The sequence below is a fragment of the Anomaloglossus baeobatrachus genome, chromosome 2 (assembly GCF_048569485.1).
Source record: "Anomaloglossus baeobatrachus isolate aAnoBae1 chromosome 2, aAnoBae1.hap1, whole genome shotgun sequence".
Taxonomy (NCBI): domain Eukaryota; kingdom Metazoa; phylum Chordata; class Amphibia; order Anura; family Aromobatidae; genus Anomaloglossus; species Anomaloglossus baeobatrachus.
This window is the reverse complement of record NC_134354.1, coordinates 475,287,162-475,301,210: the sequence shown is the minus strand read 5'-3', so window position 1 is coordinate 475,301,210 and position 14,049 is coordinate 475,287,162. Positions and strand designations below refer to the sequence as shown.

Sequence of the window (14,049 nt, the reverse complement as noted above, 5' to 3'; positions counted from 1 at the left end):
ACAGAAAATGGTGACGTAACAGCGACGTCGTTGTCGCTGTCGCTTAGGCTATGTGCGCACGTTGCGTAAATACATGCAGTTACGCTGCGCTTTGTAGCGCAGCGTAACTGCATGCGTCCTGCGTCCCCTGCACAGTCTATGGAGATTGTGCAGGGGCCGTGCGCACGTGGCGTCTCAGAGCGCAGCGCTTCGGCTACTGCCGAAGCGCTGCGCAAAAAGAAGTGACATGTCACTTCTTTCCTGCGCTTTGCCGGCAGCTCCTGCTCTGTCTATGGCAGGAGCTGCAGGCAGAGCGCATGGAATCAGCGCTCACTACGGACATTTCTGCAGCGATCTAAAGCGCACATGTGCTCTTCAGATCGCTGCAGAAATTTCTGCAGGGCTAGTACGCAACGTGCGCACATAGCCTTAGTGTGAACCCAGCTTAAGTGTACAAGCTACAAGTACTCACAGATCAGAGCTGCCTTTCTAGCTGCATGTCCAAGCGCCTGTGCAGCTTGTAAACTCCATCCAGGCACAGAGATGGACACATCGGTCAGAGGAGTAGAGAAGGTTGATTACTGCACAAATTGTGAATTACTACACATTAAAAAATAATCTGCTATTTAGACAGGTGCACAATACCTTCTACTTACACGAGAGTCAGCAGATACCTGTGGATGTGTCATCGCCGGCCCTGATCACCTATGATGCAGATATGAGTAGCGCTGGATAACCTCTTTAAGGCATATACTATCAATAGCCAAATCACCTAATCTTTCACAAACTTCTGTGCCAGTTTGTGTTAGCAAACTAAGGCTAGGTTCACACTGCGTTTTTTTGACGCTGCGTTTGTGCGTTTTTTGTGTCAAAAACCGCACAAAAACGCACCCGCGGCAAAAAAAAAAACGCGGCAAAAAACGCACGCGTTTTGCCACGGTTTCTTTTGCTGCGTTTTTGCTCACTGCGTCTTTATGCGTTTTTTATCAGTGAACAAAAAAAAAAAAAAAGGTCTGATGTCATTTCCTTCTTCAATGTGTTCTTCATTCTCCACTAGTGTATGCAGGAGAGCAGACAGCAGCTGTCGAACTACAAGGATCAGCATCCTCCTTCCAGGACTGTATGCAGGATTTCTTTGCCCCCCCCCCCAAACAAAAAAAATGACGTGGGCTTCGCCATATTTTTGTATGCTAGCCGGGTACAGCAGCAGTATACCATGCTTTCTGGGCACCCCCGCTGTGAATTGCAGTCCCGCAGCCACCCCAGAAAATGGCGCTTTCATAGAAGCGCCATCTTCTGGCGCTGTATCCAACTCTTCCAGCTGCCCTGATGCCGGGTGGCTCGCTAGGTAATAATGGGGTTAGGGCTAGCTGTATAGCTGGCCCTAAGCCCGAAATTCATGGTGTCACGCCAATATTAGACATCGCCACCATGAATTTCTAGTAAAGATTAAAAAAAAAACAAACACAGAAAAATATTTTTATTAGAAATAAAACACAACACAATTAGTGACTCCATCTTTATTGAAATAAAGAACCCCCCTCCGCAGTAATCCTGGGTCAGGGTCCCGCGCCGTCCAATCCGGATCCAAGATCATCTGATCGATTTGCTGGAAGGCAAAGCGATCAGATGATGTGTCAGGTTCTAGGGGCTGAAGCACATCACACATCAGCTGATTGTATAATCGGCTTTTATACAATCAGCTGATGCATCGGTGCAAAAAAAAATAAAATACTCACTTATGTGCTGATTACCAGCAGCTCCTGGAGCGATGGGGCGGGAGTCTGATCCTGTCCGATCACTGCAGCAGCTGCCGGTAATCAGGGATGAAGTCTCCTGACACATCCGCTGATAGCTTAAACCAGCCGGGCGCCCGCGTCACCGAGATACTTACGATCACCTGATGCGTCAGGTGACTGCATCAGGTGATCCATCGCCAGGTCCTGCATCCTGCAGGCATACGTACCCGGGGAGACTGCACACACCCGGAGCGGCGATACCGTGAGAGGAGATGGGAGCAGGCATGGCACCGGGAGGCTGCAGACAGGTGAATAATTTTTTTTTTTTCTACTGTTCACTTTTGTTTTCGCAGCCGCTTCCACCTCCCGCCCAGACATGGCGCCGCACGGCAGCTGACATGCCCAGGACTGGAGGTGGAAGCGGCGGTGGCGGTACCGGGAGGATTCACGCTTCTGTGTTTACTGACAGAAGGAATCCTCTTCCTGTACACGTCACTTTACTTCCCACCTCCTGCGTTTATAGCTGCGTTTTTGGTCTTCGAAACGCACCAAAACGCAGCTATTTGCGTTTCTCATTGCGTCTTTCAACATCCCATTGCACTCAATGGATGAAAAGCGCAATGAAAAATGCGGGAATAATTGACATGCTGCGTTTTTGTGGCACCACAAAAACGCAGCTGAAAAAAAACGCTGTGTGCAGACAGCAAAAATGAAAAACTCAGACTTTGCTGGGGAAGCAAAGTCATGCAGTTTTCTGAGCAAAAACGCACCCGAAAACTGCGCAAAAACGCCGCAAAAAACGCACTGTGTGAACTTACCCTAAAGATCATTCTATTCACAACTGTGCAGTCTATTTTGGTACAGTTTATCTTGTATCTTCAGGCAGTCTACAACTTTAGGCCCCCTTCACACGTGCATACACACAAAAAAAAAAAAAACACCACACATGAGGCACGTTCCAATTGGTCCGTGTGTGTGTGTGTGTGTGTGTGTGTGTGTCATCCGTGTGCTATCCATGTGTGCCATATGTTTAACACGTACTGGCAAAAAAAAAAAAAAAAAAACACACATGACACTGAAATTAATAGTTTGACTGTAAAATGTGTGCAAAGACAGTTACATAGATGAATGGATAGATAGATAAAAGATTGCACTGCTATTTAGGCAAAAGATTAAATGAAAAATTGGCTTGGAGTCCCCCCCTATTTTTTGATGATCAGCAAACAAAAGCAGACATCTGTGGGCTGATATCACACTGAGAAGGTCAATTGTTATTGGTCCCTTCTCAGCCTAAAAATATCAGTCCACAGCAACCCCAAAGTGGTGCATCACATTAAATGCACCAATTCAGGTGCTTCGCCTTCATTCTTCCCAATTGTCCTGGTGCATTAGCAATCAGGGTAATGTTTTATGGAGTTGATGTCAGCTGTCTAGTTACTAACCTAGTAAGAAAGAAAAAAAAAAAAACAAAAAAAAAAAACACAACACACACACACACACACACACACACACACTTCAGATCAGATGTAGCCCAGAGAATCCAAAGTAGTCCAGGGAATCAGACATAGTACACAAATGGAAGTACACAAATGGAAGCCAGAAGAACATTCAAGAGAGAAACAAAATCAAGACAATGCTTTCTAATATACGTGCGAACTAGAGACGAAGTTCAGCACTGACAGACTGACCCCCTCACCCTTTTAACCTCTGCAGCAATGCTGGCGGTACACATACATCTATTTTGAAAAGACAACCTCTGGATAGAAGGCTGAGCACGTGCACTCAACATTTGATAGACATTGGCCAGGAATGTTCCAAGTGGAACCTGTCTTGTCAAATCGCTGTATCCGCTTGTCCACCATGCTGCAGGTCAGTTTCAGGGTGTTGACAATCTTCTTATGGCCCAAGCCATTTATGTAGAGCAACAATTCTATTATTCAGATCCTCAGAGAATTATTTGCCTTGAGGCACCATGTTGAACTTCCAGAGACCAGTATGAGAGAGTGTGTGTGTGTGTGTGTGTTAGCTATAACACCAAATTTAACACTGCTCCTCATCCAAACACCTGAGACCTTGTAACACTAATGAGTCACATGACACCAAGGAAGAAATTTAGCGAATTGGGCACAATTTGGTCATTTTTACTTGGGGGTGTACTCACTTTTGTTGCAAATAGCTTAGACCTTAATGGCTGTATGTTGCGTTTAGAGGGCACACCAAATTTACCCTGTAATACAAGCTGTAGACTGACTAATTTACATTGTATCAAAGTGTTACATCTTCAGTGTTGTCCCATGAAAAGATATAATAAAATATTTATAAAAATGTGAAGGGGAGGACTCACTTTTGTGATATACTGTGCATTACATGTATATATTACATATACACATACACCGAGTCAAAATATAAATGCAACACTTGTTTTGCTTTTTCTATGTACACAAAAAAAAAAAAATTCACTCAAATATTGTTCACAAATTTGTCTAAATCTGTGTTAGTGAATACTTTTCCTTTTCTGACATAATCCATCCACCTCACAGTTGTGGCATATCAAGATGCTGATTAGACAGCTTGATTATTGCACAGGTGTTGCTTTCATTCTGGCCACCCTAAGGAAAGTCTAAAATGTGCAGTTATACGGCATTGGGGTGGTCCGAGGGGGGAGGGGTGGGGGGGTGTCAGAAAAGCAGTCACTATCTGATACACCGCATGAGGCAGATGGTGGTTATAACACATCTGCTTCACATAGGGGTACTTTGCACGCAGCGACATCGCTAGCGATCTCGTTAGCGATGTGAAATTCTAGATCGCAAGTGCGATCTTTCGAAGTCGCACATAGGTCATTTTACGCATGTGCGATTTAGAATTTCACATCGCTAGCGATGTCGCTGCGTGCAAAGTACCCCATAGAGTTGATCAAGTTGTTGATTCTAGCCTGTGAAATGCTGTTCTACTCCTCTGCAATGGCTGTACGAAGTTGCTGGATATTGGCAGACCCTTGAACACGCTGTCATAAAAAGGCAAATCCATGACATCCCAAACATTCTCAATGGGTGACCAGTCCAATGAGTATGCTGGCCATGCAATAACTAAGATGTTTCCAGCTTCCAGGACTTGTGTACAACATTGGGCCGTGCATTATGCTGCAACATGAGTTGATGGTCATGAATGACTAGTACAAAAAAAGGCTTCAGGATCTCGTCACGGTATCTCTGGGCATTCAAAATGGCAATAATAAAATGCACCTGTGTTCCTTGTCCATAACATACACCTGCCTATACCATAACTCCACCGTCACCATGGGTCACTCGATACACAACGTTGAAATCAGCACATTGCTCACCCACACAGTAGCATGCATATATGCAGTCTGTCTTCTGCCCTGTACAGTGAAAACCGGGATTAATTTGTGAAGAGAACACCTCTTCAACATGCCAGACACTATCTATTGTGAGCATTTGGCCACTCAATTCGGTTAGGAAAATGATCTGCAGTTAGGTGGAGACCTTGATGAATACAAGAACGTAGATGAGCTTCCCTGAGACGGTTTCAGACAGTTTGTGCAGAAATTCTTTGGTTATGCACAGATTGTAGCAGCAGCTGTCCGGGTGGCTGGTCTCAGACAATCTTGGAGGTGGAGATGCTGGATGTTGAAGTCCTGGTGTGGCTGCATGTGGTCCACTGTAGAGGCCGTTGGATGTACTACCAAATTCTCTGAAATGCCACTGAGGATGACTTCTGGTAGAGAAATGAACATTCAATTCACGAGCTACAGCTTTAGTGGAGATTCTTGCAGTCCGCTTGCTTGCATGCGCTCTCAAAACTTGCGACATATGTGGCATTATGCTGTGTGATAAAACTGCACAGTTTAGAATGGCCTTTTATTGTGGCCAGCCAAAGGCACACCAGTGCTGTAAACATGCTGTCTAATCAGCATCTTCATATACCACACCTATGAGGTGGGTGGATTAGCTCACCAAAAGGAGAGGCTCACTAACCGATTTAGACAAATTTGTAAACAATATGTGAGAGAGAAAAAGGCTTTTTGTGTACATAGAAAAAGTCTTAGATTTTTAAGTATATACAGTACATATTCACACTACTCACAAAAAGTTAGAGATATTTGTCTTGAGTGAAATTTCAGGATGATCCTAAAATGCCCTCTAACCTTTTCAGGTGAACTTAATGTGGCCTTCTGTAAACTTTTGAATGCACATGTCCAACTGTTCAATGTTTCAGTACTTTTTACACAAGATTCTGTTCTCTAACAAGGAGCTTGACGGTTTGATAGTTTGATCCATGAATGCCCAATACATTTCAGAGTTCAATTAGAATTGGTATTTAAACAGTTCTTTTCATCATGCTGTTCACATTTTGATATCATGAGACCAAAACGACACCTAACAATTGAACAACAGTATCTCACCATTGTGAGGCTCCAAGCATGAGGTTCTCAGATGGATGTAGCCAATGAGCATAGAGTGTCAGTGTCATCAGTAGGTTGTAACAAAGATACAAAGAGACTGGAAGAGTCACGAAAAAACATAAAAGTGGATGTTCTTTGGCAAAATCCCACAGTTGCCACTTAATTGTGAACAATGCCCTTTGGAACAAAATTATGAATGCCACACAACTCCAGACACATTTAAGGCAGGTGAGAGGCACTAAAGAGTCACATCAGACCAATTGAAACTGGTTTACATCAGAGTGGTCTGTGTTTTAGATGACCTGCAATGATACCTGCAACCACCACCAGGCACAGGTGTTATCGTCTTGCTGGATGAGGGACCAGTGGGCCTCACTGTTGATGAAAGGCGACAGAGGAGGAGGAGAAATGATGGCCACAAGAGATGTTGAAGATGTTAAGGAGAGCGCTATGCATCAGCCACTGTTATTAGATGAGCCTTTGGTGTTGGTGATGTTACAGTGTGGACAGGTGTGTCTACTCAATACAGAACTGCCCTACACTTTGTGAATGGTACAGTGACAAGGCCCCACTACTTTAATATCATCATTAATCCAGTCATCGTGCCTCTGCATGAACAACACAGGCCTAATTTCATCTTTGTGGACGACAATGCTCCAGCTCATTATGGTTGCATCATTACGAAATTGCTTCTAGAGACTGAGGAACCTGAAATTGAGTAGCCTGCACCTTCTCCAGACCCGAATCCCATAGAAAACCTATGGTATTAGCTGAGTTACTCTGTACAGGCTCGTAACTCTCTACCCCAGAACCTCAACGACCTGAGGTCCGCCCATCAAGAAGAATGGGACGCCATGCCTCAGCGACTTGTGAACAGCATGAGAGATCACTGTCAAGCTGTAATTGATGCGCAAGGCAACATGACAAGTTTTGAGAAATTTACATTTTTTAGGGGGGGTATACCCACCATTGTTGACTTTTGTTTCAATAAATTGCATGAGATTAGGAAATCACCATTGCACGTTTCTACTTAAATGCCTTACTTTCATTATAAAATATCACTGTAGCATGAACTTTTTACTTTATATAGTATATGTATCAATATTTTGCCATGTTTCACTGACTTACTGACAGTCACGGTATAAAAAAAAAAAAAAAAAAAAAAAAAAAAAAAAACAACTTTCTAGAATAAATTTTGTCATAAAAGGTCTTTGTTGATTATTTTGGATTGTCAGATCATTTTTACTTTGCACAGTGAATATAAAATATGCCATTGCAACCCAAAAATTGCTAACAATTCTTTCTCTCACGAGGTGTCACCATTTAGTACTTTCAGTGTGGCTGTGTGCACAGTATGGATACACCCTGATAAAATGGAAGTGGTTGCTGATATCACCTTACAGTTTGTGGCATATTAGTACATGGGAGGGGCCAAATATTTGAGGCTGGATGACACCCATGGTGGCCATCAGCAAAGCCGCCATTTTGAATTCAACTTTATTTTTTTTTCACTCAGAAGAGGGTCATGTGACAGAATTGCACTAGAAAACCAATGGTGTGTTCATTTTTAATGCAGCTTTATTCATTATGAAGTTATTGACACATTTGACATGGAACAACGACAGTAACCCACTAAAGGATGTGCTCAAAGTGCTGCTCATTGTGTTGAATTGTCAACGGGATTCTCTTCTTCCACTTTTGACACATCAAGAGCAATACCGCAGAAGAAATGCTACCACAGGCCTCCTGGATATTGCCCTCGGTGTGTCAAGAGTGGGAGAAGAGAATCGCGTTGACAATTCAGCACAATGGGGAGCACTTTGAGCACATCCTTTAGTGGATTACAATCGTTGTTCCATGTCACAAACATGTCAATAACTTGATAATGAATAAAGCCATGTTAAAAATGAGCACACCATTGTTTTTCTTGTACAATTCTCTGTGTTTGACGTGTCACATGACCCCCTTCCCATTGAAAAAAAATTAAAGTTGAATTCAAAATGGCGGCTTTGCAGATGGCCTCCATGGGTGTCATCCAGCCTCAAATGTTTGGCCCCTTTCATGTACTAATATGCCACAAACTGTAAGGTGATATCAGCAACCGCTTACATTTTATCAGGGTGTATCCATACTTATGGCCCACCCTGTATGCATTGTGTATTTGCAGAAACAGATAGTAGCAGTAATATATTACATATTTCTGACATTTTCTAATGTGTAAAGCTTCCAGTATTTACTGAAAGTGCGCAATAAAATTGAGAACTCCAGTATTCAGAAGGAATAGTTTTCATATCTAATTTAAGGAGGAGCTGGGTACTTTGCAATGAATAGTTACGTAGTTCTGTGCCCATTCAGCAAAATAACCTTTCTCAAAACAATTTAGTAATGAATGAGAATGCTCACGTTCAATGCCACATGTCATTAGAAAATGTTATTACAAAGGCTCCCAATGCACATGCCATTACTACATCTAACCGTGTAATTACATTTAAGATTTAAGCATTTTCAACATTTGTTAGAAAAAAAAAAACAAAAAAACTTTGCTTGAAAAATCAATGTCTTCTTACGCAAGTCCAGAGATTTGCTCAAAAGATACTTTTAAGCTCCAGTGATTCAACATTTAAAATAATGGCTCACCCCAGCAAAAGCCCCATCGTACTGGTCTGAGCAGAGTGAATCACAATTCCACCTCTTTTCATCTACTTAAATGCGATAGAGGAATAAAATGTTCTGTGACTAACACAATTAGCGTTTGTGGAAAAAAAAAAAAATAAGATGATCTGTTTGTATCTAAATGTTAATGACTTTTTTTTATTTTACCACTATACTGTCTTTGAGCAAAAGAAAAAACAGAAAGAACAATGTAAAGCCTTGACTGTATAAAAAAAAAAAAAAAATCCATCAATAGAAAACTGTACGTCTTTATTTTTGGAGCCATAACCTTGCTCATCCTCGTGGTGTATACATCAATCTGCATAGCTCTGACTCACGCACTGTTAACAGCAGGAAAAAAAAAAATCTCACTCCCACACGAAGTTCTAGAAAACTTACCCAGCGGGAATGATTTTAAAGTAAAATTTAAGACATTTTTACTAATTGATATTATGTCACCTACTTATCATTTGGGAGCCTCTTTACAGCTATAGTATTGACTTCAGCTAGAAAATATTTGCCGCTGTATCTGCAATATTGCTTTGATTACATTCTAAATTACTACACTGGTAACTGCTCAATACTAAATCATAGTTGACAAAAGTGTCTATGTCCCACTTTAATAGTTTTTATGGTATATAGGACATTTTCTTTATTGCTATTTTATTGCTCACAAATGGTACAGGACCCCACAAGAGGGGGAGCACTACTAGACCTTGTACTAACCAATAGTCCAGACCGCATATCAAATATACAAGTTGGGGGTTACTTGGGGAATAGTGATCACAAAATAATAAGTTGTCATGTATTCTTTAGTAACATGTATAGTAGAGGGGCTACAAGGACACTAAAATTTGCTTTCCTGAAGTTTAAACGGTTGAGAGATGATCTTAGTGCAATAAACTGGGATGATGTACTAAGTAATAAAAGTACACAAAGCAAATGGGAGACTTTTATGAGCATCCTGAATAGGGCTTGTGCAGAAAATATACCCTATGGGAACAAACATGCTAGAAATAGGAGGAAACCCCTATGGCTAAATAGAGCTGTAAGGGAAGCAATAAAAGAAAAACAGAAAGCCTTAAAAGAATTAAAGAGGGTAGGTAGTGATGAGGCATTATATAATTATAGAAAATTAAATAAAATAATATGTAAAAAGCAAATTAAGTTAGCTAAGTTTGAGACAGAGAGACTCATTGCGAGAGAAAGTAAAAATTATCCTAAAATATTCTTTAACTACATAAACAGTAAAAAACTGAAAAGCGATAGTGTTGGCCCCCTTAAAAATAGTCTTGGTGAAATGGTGGAAGGGGATGAGGGTAAAGCCAACCTGCTGAATGACTTTCTACGGTTTTTATACAAGAAAATGCCATGGCAGATGACATGACAAGTGATACCATAAATTCACCCTTGAATATTACCTGCTTAACCCAGCAGGAAGTACGTCGCCGCCTCGAAATCACTAAGGTTGACTAATCTCCGGGCCCGGATGGCATACACGCCAGAGTACTACAGGAATTGAGTTCTGTGATAGATAGACCATTATTTTTAATCTTCACAGATTCCTTAATAACAGGGTCGGTACCGCAGGACTGGCGCATAGCAAATGTGGTGCCAATATTCAAAAAGGGGACAAAAACTGAGCCGGGAAATTATAGGCCGGTAAGTTTAACCTCTACGGTTGGTAAAATCCTTGAGGGTTTCTTGAGAGATGCTATTCTGGAGTATCTCAAGCAAAATAACCTTATGACAGAGTATCAACATGGGTTTATCAGGGATCGATCCTGTCAAACTAATTTGATCAGCTTCAATGAAGAGGCAAGTTCAAGCCTGGACCAGGGAAATGCAGTGGATGTTGTGTATATGGACTTTTCAAAAGCTTTTGATACGGTGCCACACAAAAGGTTGGTACATAAAATGAGAATAATGGGGATAGGGGAAAATATATGTGTAACTGGGTTAAAAACTGGCTCAGTGATAGGAAACAAAGGGTGGTTATTAATGGTACGTACTCGGACTGGGTCTCAGTTCATAGTGGGGTACCACAGGGGTCAGTATTGGGCCCGCGTCTTTTCAACATATTTATTAATGACCTTGTTGGGGGCATGCGGCGTAGAATTTCAATATTTGCAGATGATACTAAACTCTGCAGGGTAATCAATACAGAGGAGGATAAATTTTATATTACAGGGAGATTTATGTAAATTGGAGGATTGGGCTGAGAAGTGGCAATTGAAGTTTAATGTAGATAAATGCAAGGTCATGCACTTGGGTAGAGGAAATAACATTTATAATTATGTACTTAATTGTAGAACACTGGGTAAAAACAGACACAGAAAAAGACTTGGGTGTATGGGTGGATGGTAAACTTCACTTTAGTGGACAGTGTCAGGCAGCTGCTGCCAGGGCTAATAAAATAATGGGATGTATTAAAAGAGGTATAAGTGTTCATGAAAAAAAATATAGTTCTACATCTGTACAAGTCACTAGTGCGACCACACTTAGAATACTGTGTACAATTCTGGTCACCGATATATAAGAATGACATAGCTGAACTGGAGAGGGTGCAGAGAAGAGCCACCAAGATTATTAGAGGAATGGGTGGGCTGCAATACCAAGATAGGTTATTAAACTTGGGGTTATTTAGTATGGAAAAACAAAGGCTCAGGGGGGATCTAATCACAATGTATAAATATATAAGGGGACAGTACAGAGACCTTTCCAAAGATCTTTTTACACCTAGGCCTGCGACTGGAACACAGGGGCATGCGCTACGTCTTGAGGAAAGAAGGTTTAATCATAATCACAGACGAGGATTCTTTACTGTACGAGCAGTGCGACTATGGAACTCTCTGCCGCATGATGTTGTAATGAGTGATTCACTACTAACATTTAAGCAGAGCCTGGATGCCTTTCTTGAAAAATGTAATATTACCAGTTATTTATATTAGATTTTATGACAGGGTGTTGATCCAGGGAACTAGTCTGATTGCCGTATGTGGAGTCAGGAAGGAATTTTTTCCCCATTGGAGCTTGTGTGCCACATTGGGGTTATTTTGCCTTCCTCTGGATCAACATGTTAGGCTACGGGTTTAACTAGATGGACTTAAGAGTCTCCCTTCAACCTTAAAAACTATGATACTATGATATTTTAAAGAATTTGTCAAAACGAGAGCTTCTTAAAAAAGTTGCCCGCTACTCAGTCAGCAAGTTTGCCCCAGACTGTACTCACCTCTGGTGCCATTCCAGCGGTGTTTGTACTCACTCCCTCAGTGCTCAAGTCACATTGTTGAGTCACGTGAAACCTGAACCCAATCAGCTCCGCCTTCACTCTTGGCAGCTGTGGACGTATCAGACATCATGAGGAAGTGAGCGGCAAGCCGCAGCGCTGTCCTCCTTCTGATATTTGATTTGTCTGAAGGTGGGGAAGAGCAAAGCCAGCACTGACTGGGCACAGGGTTCGCGTGATGTGACGTGAGCCCCGGGAGAGTAAGTGCTGACACTGTTAGAACAGCGCCAGCACTGGAGGATAGGGGAGTGTGTTATTTTAACGGTGACAAACATGCTGAATGATAACGGGTTGTATAAGTAGTGAACAACCTCTAATCAAAAATTAACATGAAAATGCCATATTCTAAAATAAATTTGTATTTGTCCTAGAAAAAGATTATACAACTAACACTAACAAATGTAAACAAACAATTGATAATTGCATTTTTTATTTATTTTAAACTTACAAAAGACACAAATGCAGCTAGGAGAAGGATGCGAACTAAAAGATCTTCAAATTGCTCCACCACTAGTTCCCAAAGTGATTTTCCTTGAAAGAAAAAAAAATATTGTTTTGTTAAGGCCACAAAAGAAACTTTGTATTCTTTATCATCAAGACACAAAACATTAATATCATTGTAACACATTCTTAAAAAGGGAACCTGTCACCAGATTTGGTGACCATAAGCTGTGGCCTCCACCAGCGAGCCCTTAGTCACAGCATTCCAGAATACTGTATACAAGAGCCCAGGCCGCTCTGTAGAACGTAAAAACACTTTTATAATACTCACCTAGGGGGGCGGTCTGGTCTGATGGGTGTCGCTGCTTTCCAGTCCAGCATCTCCTCTGTGGCGATTGCGGTCCTCCTTCTACCCAGCTGAGTACTCGTGACGTGGCCTACATCATCCACACAGGATGGCATTGTGGTTCTGTGTAAGTGCACTTTGATCTACCCTGCTTAGGGCAGATCAAAGTACTGTAATGCGCAGGGGCGAGGAAAGGTTAAAGACTGCCCATGCACTACAATACTTTGCTCTGCCCTCAGCAGGGCAGATCAAAGTGCACCTGCGCACGTCAGCAATGCCAGTCTATGTGGATGATGTAGGATATGTCATCCATACTGGGCTGGGTAGAAGCAGTGTGGCGATCGCCGCAGAGAGGAGGTGCCGGACCAAAGAGCAGCGACACCCATCAGACCGGACCGCCCCCCTAGATGAGTATTATAAAAGTGATTTTTACGCTCTACAGCATGGCCTGGGCTCTTATATACAACATTCCAGAATACTGTATATAAGAGCTCAGTGGTGGTGGTGGCCACAGCTTATAGTTGCCAAACCTGGTAACAGGTTCCCTTTAAAACAGCCAAAACTAAATCTGCTCTCAAGCTGTTTAAGTGCACATATGTTTGCCCTTTGTAAATGAGGAAAACAAGCAATGATTAGCAAGAAAACTGGATTACATGGATTCTTCCTTCATAAAAATCAGCTATAAATCCTGGCTGAAGTTGGTACATTACATCACAATTGCGTTTCAACATTGCCATTTCTACATCCCCCAGGGATTCAAGTTTTTGTTATAGGGTACTGACTGACAAACGCAATGAGTGCACACAATCTAAGGCCTTTATGCATATACATAAGTGTATGCTATGTGCATTTAAAGAAGCACTCCCATCCAAATTATTATCCTCTTACTATATTGCAGTCATCAAATTATATAGCACTGTGTACTTGTCATTACTCATTTTGCCTTTCTATCCAGTTAATTCTTCTCTTTTTTTCTGCTATATGTAGAAACAGTAAGTCTTTTCCCTGCATGAGTCAACACTGAAAAAGTTAAGCCAATGGCAGGGGGAGGAGCAAAGCAGCTGGGTCAGAAGTTTGAGTGAGACGTCTCATGCAGGGAATAGATACTTACTGTTTCTATATAGAGCAGACAAAGGAGAAGAATTAACTGGGTAAAAAGGCAAAACAAACAATGATA

General features: G+C 41.8%; 1 protein-coding gene across 1 annotated transcript in view; it reads right to left on the bottom strand.

Annotated features, from left to right (window-relative positions):
- ATP2A3 (ATPase sarcoplasmic/endoplasmic reticulum Ca2+ transporting 3) overlaps positions 1-14,049 on the bottom strand; it is a 302,766-nt gene that overhangs the window by 187,755 nt on the left and 100,962 nt on the right. Inside the window, exon 3 of the mRNA XM_075336373.1 lies at positions 12,534-12,616. Coding sequence (XP_075192488.1) covers positions 12,534-12,616 — 83 coding nt within the window. The remainder of the gene's footprint in view (positions 1-12,533; positions 12,617-14,049) is intronic.